Below are 8,695 nucleotides of genomic sequence, written 5' to 3' on the forward strand. Positions count from 1 at the left end.
GCTGTGCGGCCTCGGTCTGATGACTGAGCACTTGTCAGCTGGTGTGTAAACACTTGTCACGCTTGTTGATGGGTGTGTAAAGCATCTTGAGGGAGTCCAGGCGCTGAGGTCAGGGTAACCGGATGTCTTGGCTTGATGTGTGTGACCGGTTTTAACACACGGTTGGAAGGGATGGACCAGAGCAGCATTGACTGGAGCAGATCACAGAGAAACACATCCAGGTGGGGTTTGAAAGTCTCCAAAGGCTGAGACTTCACAACCTGCGCCCTGTTACCCTCACAGTAAAGAAGTATTTCCTTATGTTTAGGTTCCAGCCAGTGTTCCCCGAAAACCTTTGTGGCTCTCAGAGCCCAGCAAAAGTCCATGAGAACACAGGGTAAAATCAGGTTTCTGTTGGAGTTTGTGACTGAGCTCGCACTGACTTCAGTGAACCCTTCCATTGAAGAGCTCTTGTAGTAGAAGTGCTTGGTCAGCAGCAGCAGCTCTCTCTCAGAGGTTCACTCAGATAAATTTTCTTACTTAATCCTGTGTGTTGAGGCTTGTGCATCACTTTCGGTGGCTTTCCTGGAAGAACTAGGGCAGCCCGTGGTAGCTGGTACGGCATCTCAGGCGAGCCCAGCACCTGAAAGTGAGGAAGATAGTGCGGTTTCTCTGTGGTTGCTGTGCCAGTTTTGGAATGTTATTGCTCGGAAGAAAGAGACACTCTACATACTCTTTGTCTTTGCATGGGCTTGGTACACCTGTCGGTAAACCATTGAGTAATTTTTGATGAAACCTTGAGAATTGCTAAATTGAATGCCAATTTCTAAAGGAGACCTGGAACTTGTCCAGAAGAAGCTCTGCACTTTTACGGAGCCGGTGTGTTTGAAAGCCGGAGAAGCCTGGTGTGATTTCTAATATAAGAAAGTTACTAGTGACATTTTAGTCAAGCACAAAATATCTCTTCAACACAAAACATGTCTTTTAAAGCCAATCTTGACTTGAAGTTTCACGCAGTGGAGAATCCACCATATCCCTGGCTGAGTTAATTTAAAAGGTAATAAGGCTCTAGGCCAGATATCCACATCCTGAGCAAGGGGGGGGGGTTGAGGATGACACTGCCTCCAGCCTTCTGTCACTTCTTCACTGGTGTTTCCCAACCCAATAATCTTGTTCTGTGAGTGTTCCTTAGTCAGCTTTGGGCAAAACCTGCCAGGTTCTGGTTAAATCAGCAGGATCGGCTCAGCTGACTTCATCCTGGTGTTCCACCAAACCTGGGGTGGTCATTTCTGGTTAACGGCTTGTCACAGAGATCGAGGAGGAGCAACTTTACGGGTATGACTGCCCGCAGCGTCAATCTCTATCTGCAGTTTGAATGGCCTTTATCTTCCATCCTGCTCCGTGCTTCGGCTGCTCTTAATGCTTGTGGAAGTTTGAGATTAATTGCATCTGCAGGGATTGTGACCCCAGAGCAGGACAGGATGGTTGCGATGCTGCAACTGCGCTCTTACCGCGTTGGAGCATCTTCCTCCCTCGGGCGTGACCTTGTGCACATTAACTGCTGCTGCTTCTCCTTGGCCACGGGAGTAGCTTTGGCAAAGCTGCCGAGGAGGCTTGTTTCAGGTGGAAGTTGCTTTCATTTAAAACAGTCTCACAACCCCACCGTTTTTACCCCATGAAGTGTGTCGAGCAGTGTAAATGCTGCGTGTCACCGGGGTGATGTGCTGCCGTGTTTTGACCGTGGAGTGCAGAGCTGGCGGCCGTATAAATACAGAACAAATATGGGAAGGGGACACGGCATATTTTAGACTGTGGGGACAAAAAGGAAAGCCTGGCAGCTGCCTTTGCATCGTGTGAGGAGCGTCTGAGGAGAGATGAGATCTGTCGGCACCACAGCTGCTATTTTCCCCTTCCCTTAGGTAGGAATAATCCTTCAGCAGATTATGTTTCTCTCCCTCTTTTTCATGTGAACATGGCAAACCCCAGTCTTGAGAGAGCTTGTACAACCATTTCTTAATTCATCATGTTTCCTAGAACACGTCTGTGAAAAGCAAATTCTTCATCTCTCACCACGGGGTCTCGTGAAGCCCAGACAAAGAGGAGGGCAGCACCTTCCTGGGGGGATTCCTTTCCACACAACGGCAAAATCATCAGCGTGGTTTGGGATGCGTAATTAATAGCTCCTGTGTCTCGGGAGTTCCTTGGAGAGGATTGATTGTGCCGGGGCTGTATGTGGAAGCATGCATGTATATTGTCTGTGTTTACCCAGGCTCATGTCCACAGGAATTTTAATAGGACGGAGACATCCAGAGCACGGAGCTGTTTAATCCTGGGCAGAGGCCTTAGTGCTCTCTGAGCATACTTATTAGAGAAGTGCTGTGAAACACAATTAGAACCGGGTTCTGAAGTAATTAAAAGCAGTAGATACGCTCTGAAGTTACAGATAATAAGTGTGATGCAGATTTTATTTGTTTTGTTCCCTCTCTTCAGGTATTTCCCAGCCAAGATCCTCTGGACAGAGCAGATTTCAACGCTGTGGAGTACATTAATACTCTCTTTCCCACTGAGCAAGTAAGTAGTGCTCATAGCATGACCCTCTCAGTGCGAGGGGTAACCTGATGGTAAATGATTGAAGGCGTATTTAAACCTGTACCCAAGCCTTTTCTTTTAGTAGCACAAGGAGTAAGGCTGTAACAATGATCACGTCTTAAATTCACATCTCGTGAGGTTTCCTGCCATTATGTAGTTTCTTTCCGCCTGAAGTGCTTGCCGCAGTAGAAGTCCTGCTTTCATCTCTAGAAATAAATTGGTTTTCTATATAGAGGTTATACTTGCAGTAAATTTTGTAACTTGCCACGTATTAATAATTGGTGAATCCTCCAGGGTTTTAGCCAATTAAGGCAGGTGTTGGCTGTGAAATGTCGCTGGAGAGCCATCCACGTTTGAAACCTATTGTTTCTTTCAAGATTTAAAGAATGAGCTTGCCGTGGGCTCGTATCTGTACTTTGTCTTCCTCAAATCAGCCCCAGGGACAGTTTTAGACTAATGTGTTGCAAAAAGGAGGCGATTCTGCAGCTGAAAATCAGGTTGTGAGGCAGCTCCAACATTTGCTGCATTGAAGCTTCTCACAGCACAGGTTTTTTGGGGTTCCAGCTGTTCCTAGTTAGCTCGCTGCTGCTGCTGGCTCGGGTTTTATCCCCTCTGCCAGTAGTGCAGAGCTTATTTCCCCTGGGATATCCCCCCAGCAGCTCAGGCAGCCCCTGGGCCCCCTCCACCCGGCAAGGGGGCTCTGTGGAGGGGTCTGCCCAGGGAGGGCGAGGGCTCTGTCGCCGTTGCCCACTGGAGGTCACTGTCACCACAGCATTTCGGGAGCGGTTCTGCTGACAAGGCAGAAAAAATTCTGTGAAACACCTTAATTTTTTTATCTTTTATTTTTTTTTTTAAGTCCCTGGCAAACATCGATGAAGTTGTGAACAAAATCAGATTGAAAATAAGGTGAGTGTTTCTCCGTTTCCTTGCATCTTGGGTGGCAGGTAGTCCGATTGCCGTGACATAAACAGAGCTTTTGCACTATAGCTTGTAGGAGTTAATTTGCTTAAAAGGCATGAGGGCATGAGTAGGGTCAATCTCGAGTCCAGTAGTGAAAGAGAAACAAAGCTTACTCCGTGTAATTATAATTATTTTTTTTTTACTTTGCTCCTATTGTATAATACCTGCCTTTCAGGTTAGTTTAGCTGATGGATTGCAAAGTAGAGCTTTGAAAAAACAAAGAACTAAGAAGCAACAAGTACCAAATTTTACTGCAGTTTGAGCGCTGAGAGAACAAACTACCCAGAAGATTTGGTTGCTGGAAATTTCTTCTATTTGTGAGGTCAAAATAGCAATTGTAAAACCTCTCAGGTGTGTGTACAGGAAATACTTCAATGTTCTGTGCATTCTGACGTTACCAATGTGAAATGATTGAGACAGTGATGTGTGGAAATGAAAACGGCTAAAGGAAAACTGACAATATTGCTTAAGGGAAGAGAAATGCAAGAAGCCCTGATTAAATTAGGAAGTGGATTTTTGTTTTTCCAACAGGAGGTTTAAATTATGTAAGAGAGTGATGTCCTGCAGAGAGCAGGGGGGAAATTAAGTGAGTTTCTCATTGGTAGCAGCAGCTTTTTTATTTTAAATCTGCTCTGAAGCTGTCAGGGTTTTCATAATTGTTCGGGTCGGGCACACAGAGAATGAGTTTGATTCTTTTCTCTAGGAGGTTGGATGACAACATTCGAACTGTAGTGAGAGGACAGACCAACGTGGGACAGGATGGCAGGCAGGTGGGTGCACCTCGACTCCGGTAACGCCAAAGGTTCTCGTTTTGCAGTTGAGGAACGGCTCTGGCAGGCAGAAACGTGCTCTTGTCGTCAGGGAGGTGTTTCTGCTGTCTCTTACACTAACGACTTTGCGAGCTGCTTGCTGAACAGCTGTTCCAGCCGGCTTTCTGATCACCCTCCAAAGGGAAGGGAACGCGGAATTGATTTGAAAATCAAAAGCAAAACTGGGAGGCGTGTGGTTGTGCCGCTCTGAAGCTAATGATAAAATGAACAGGATTAAGTAGGTACAAACACATTTGCTACTGAGTAAGGATCAATAAAAGGCTGTTTAGCCTTTTAACGAGGTTGTTTGCTGAAGTATCCGGAGCTGCTCGTGACTAAGCCTGATGACTGACTGCCAGTTCATCTTGCGTGTCTTACTCAGCTCTCAGGTTTCCACTTGTCTTTAGCTTGACAGATGTGTTTGCCACAAGTACAGTATTGAGCAGCACAGCCCTGGCCGTGGGGTTTGTGAGCTTGGTCCCTGTGTTAGCTGATTTTGAGGATCATCCAGTGCTGCTTTATTTCCTGTACCTGTTCTGTTTTACACTGGAATGTCAATACCTTGAACTGTCAGCTGTGCTGGTTTCCTCAGTGTCAACACTGACTTATTTTTTTAATACCGATTTTAAGACTACTTTGCTGGGCCAGGGTAGCCATTCCCTCGGCAGCATGGCTAGCTGTGTTTTCCACTGCTTGCTGCAGTAGCCATTGGTGTGTGTTTCTAATCCTGTCTCTGCTACACTCTGCGGTGCTGAGTGAACGATTTAACTTACCTATGGTTTGCCTTGCTTACCTGTCCTGGCAGAACTGGTTGAATATTTGCATGGTTGCCTGAGTACTGCAATTAAACTGGGGGTATGCTTGGGATGTGGCCTGCCAGGGAGTGGTTGCTGCCTGTAATCAGAGATGAGACAAGAAATCAAGCGGGGAGGCAATTACAGAAATTGAGGAGGGAGTGGAAACTAGTGCAGTACGTGGAGATTTTGACAGGATCGGAAGGCTGGTGCTGTTGTAGCCTTTTGGGCCCATTGGAGGTGACAGATTGAGAGAAGGTGGCTAAAAGAAGCAGGATCAAGAAGAGCTGTGGCTGAGTTGCCCGGAGTGCCTCAGGACTTGCAGGTCCAAAGGACGAACACGGTGAGAGATGAACAAAAGCAGCACCAGAGCCAGCTGTGCTTGCAGGATAACAAAAGTGTCTCTGTGCTGTGGAGGTTCGACGAGCTTTGTTTAGAGCTTCGCCTTATGTCTTTGCTTTCTCACTCTTTAATCCCTTTGAAGTTCTCCAAAGCATGTACTGATGGACTTGGACAGTGTCCTACTCTGAAGTACCGGGGAGACAGATCTGTCTGTGCAGCCCTTCGTTTAGTTTGGTTGTAAAGGAACCAATTAAACTCCTGTCCAGGTAAAAAAACCTTCCAACATGCGTGTGGATGGCGTGTCTGTGCAGGGCAGCTTTCAAGCGGCTCGGAGCTGCACTTAATCACAAATATTCCTGTATTTAGCTGTGAATTTTCCCATTTTCCCTCACTTTGCTGCAGGCTTTTCATTCCTGCATTTCTAATCCAAGTCCACCATTCCACGTGCATTTCATATGCGAATTGCTGGAACCAGGCTGTTACAGTGGCAGGACTTGGCTGGGTTTTGGAAGTTTAAAGCAGTAAAGGAGCGTCAGCCAGCTCAGACCTTGCATGTTAGCTGGACCCACGGTGGAGGAGGTCATCGTACAGTGCTGGGGGATGCTTGAATTGCATTTCAGTTTGAGATGAAATTTTATATTTGTTTCCCCAGAGCCAAACAGAAGAAATCTAGAAGAAACCTTTGCTGTTCCTGTCACCCCCCTGCACTACTTTCTCCGAGTAGTATGTCCTGTGGGCTAGCTGGGGGAGCAAGGGAGGCTTTTTCACATGAGCCCCGTGCTGATAACAGATTGTGGGGATGAAAACCTTGCTTTTTGGCTCTGGCTGCCTGTTCCTGTGCTGAAGAGTTCCTTTCTTTTACCAGCATATTCGCAGTGGAATCAAGGACACTTCAAAATGCTACTTTTTTATAGAGCAAGAGGCCCAGTTTCTCCCACTTGGAGAGGAAGGGTTTCCGTTTTCAGTATATGGTAAGAAGTTGTTGTGAAACAACTGGCAGCAAGGTGCCTTTAAGAGAAGTCAGTACTCTGCTAGAAAGGGAGTTGGTGCTGCTGAAAAGGACTTTTTTTTTATTTCCCTTTTCTGGTGATAGTTTGTAGTTTAGTCCCACAATAAAATTAGGTTCTGCCTTCTACTCCTCTTCTATTCTTACTAAATTTGTAGGCAATTTGCATCCTCGGGACCAATGTTTCCCTGCATAGTTTGATTAAAGTGTATATGTGGATAGATAGTGTTGTCCTCTGAACCTTTCTCTCCCTTAGGAAGCCCAGGCTGAAGGTCGTTATCGCGTTTTATCATAGTAACCACAATTGCAAACCGCCCGTGATTAATAAAGAAACGTTTGGCAGCCAGCTTTTGCAAGAGGTTTGAAACGCAGTTTAAAACCAGCCACAGCAGAAAGTTTAATCTTCAGGTACCTTTTCCCATTTCTAACCCTTCCTTACTTGGGAGATGCCTGTAGCGCACAGTACTTGCTGCAGACTGGCTTTTGAAACAGCTGTTCCTGTCTTTTGATTAACTTCCATCTCTTGACACACCGTAAATAAAAATGCATATGAACTCTGATGTAGCTGCCTGAATGTCAGTGTGGGCTCAGGATCCTGTGTATTTATTGCAAGACTGGACCTAGAAGGTGTTTTGCAAAACCCTTTTTCTTTCAGTCACATTCTCTCCTAACAACTCACGACACAAACCGTAATCAGCGTTTGCCAGAATTGCCTGGCTGCCTGCTGTCGAAGCTAGAGGAGCCGTTCTTGTCTGGAGAGTAAATAATGCTTTTCATAAACATCCTTTCAGTCTCTGACTTCGTTCCAAAGGAAACATAAACCTCAGACGCAGTGGTAGAAGAAAAAAAAGTTCTTGTTTAAGTCGGAGCAAGCCAGGAGGGGGTTCCCTGCTCTCCGTTGCCCGTGTTCGCTGTGCCCTGCCTGCCCCGGGTCCGCTGCCCTGTGCCCCGGAGCAGAAGCTGATTCAGGCAGCTCATCTTTGGGCTTTTCCATCTCCCGTCAGCCTTAACTGCCAAACACAGGGTCAGGAATCCCTCGTACGACGTTGCTTTAGGTGCTGCCCAATACCAGGCGGGTTCCCAGAAGACAGACTAATGGTATTTAGCTTTTCACAGCTTGCTTTCTTTTTGGGGAGGGGGTCATTTACCGACTGAGCCCAGCAAAGCAGCTTTCCCTCGGGCCTGGAGGAGCTTTACTGAGCCTTGCTGCGAGCTGCACCTTTGCTGCTGTCCAGGAGAGGGGAGCCCAGCCTTGGTTTTGAGACCAGGGTAATGTTTTACTGCTGGTTGGTGGCGAGGGAGTGCTGCCAGCCCAGACATGCCTGAATAGTGCTGCCCGTTAGTTATTCCCTGGATTAGAGCGATGGAAATCCAGACCCAGAGGGGAGTTTACGGTAGGCGGCCCTGGGAACGCGCTTTTCATGCTCTTTAAGGAAAGGAGACCTGAGGCATAACAAGTTCAAAATCCCGATTGCAGATCCAGCCACTGCTCTCCCTGCGATGGAGCCTCCTGCCCCGCCTGGCTGGCAACGAGGCAGTGGGAATGGTGGGAATAACGGTTCTGTGCTCCAGCCGTGCTTGAGCAGGTCTTTGAGGTGAGCTGTAGGTATGGGAAGGATGTCAGGGTAGCTTTTTATAGTCAGCCTTTAACTTTTAAGCTGTTTCCCAAATAGTCTTAATCACAAACACATGCTCATATAAAATAGTATTTAGGTGTCTGAAAAAGCAGATTCTAAATCTAAAAATAAAGTCGATCAAACAGACGTGGCCCCAAAAGAGTTATTTAAGCAGCACTGAAGAGAGGAATTCTCTCTTCTCCGCAAAGTGTAACGTTTCCCGGTTCAAAGCATCTGCCTTTTTGAAATTTTGCCCTAGAATTTCCTCCAAATGCAAAAGCCTTAAAATAGTCTGGCTCGTTTGGCTTCCCCTTCCTGGTGCGATATTTCAGTAAAATCTGTAGACAATACCCGTGAACTTCAGAAATTATCTCCCTAACGATCCTTTTAAGGGAGGAAACAACGGTCGTGGGTGGAACATTCCTCTGCAGGGCGTAACAAAATTTTCCTTGGGAGTCCCAGACTTGGGCTATTTCGGCTGCCTTGGGAGAGGCTGGGAATGCAGGAGCTGCTGTGGTTCAGGCTGTACCTCGGGTTTCTGGGGAGCCAGCGCTCTCTGATTTTTCCTCTGTAAGGTTTTTCTCAGAGCTGCTGCTGCTG

The 8,695-nt window shown here is 46.8% G+C and overlaps 1 protein-coding gene across 1 annotated transcript in view; it reads left to right on the forward strand.

Annotated features, from left to right (window-relative positions):
* Positions 1–2,469: 2,469 nt before the first annotated feature.
* VPS53 (vacuolar protein sorting 53 homolog (S. cerevisiae)) overlaps positions 2,470–8,695 on the forward strand; it is a gene marked incomplete at its 5' end in the record, with an annotated part of 58,011 nt that continues 51,785 nt past the window's right edge. Inside the window, 3 exons of the mRNA XM_009877098.1 lie at positions 2,470–2,550; positions 3,425–3,474; positions 4,232–4,298. Of these exons, the coding sequence (XP_009875400.1) occupies positions 2,470–2,550; positions 3,425–3,474; positions 4,232–4,298 (198 nt within the window). The remainder of the gene's footprint in view (positions 2,551–3,424; positions 3,475–4,231; positions 4,299–8,695) is intronic.

This window comes from Apaloderma vittatum, unplaced genomic scaffold (genome assembly GCF_000703405.1).
Source record: "Apaloderma vittatum isolate BGI_N311 unplaced genomic scaffold, ASM70340v1 scaffold14930, whole genome shotgun sequence".
NCBI classification, from domain to species: Eukaryota; Metazoa; Chordata; class Aves; order Trogoniformes; family Trogonidae; genus Apaloderma; species Apaloderma vittatum.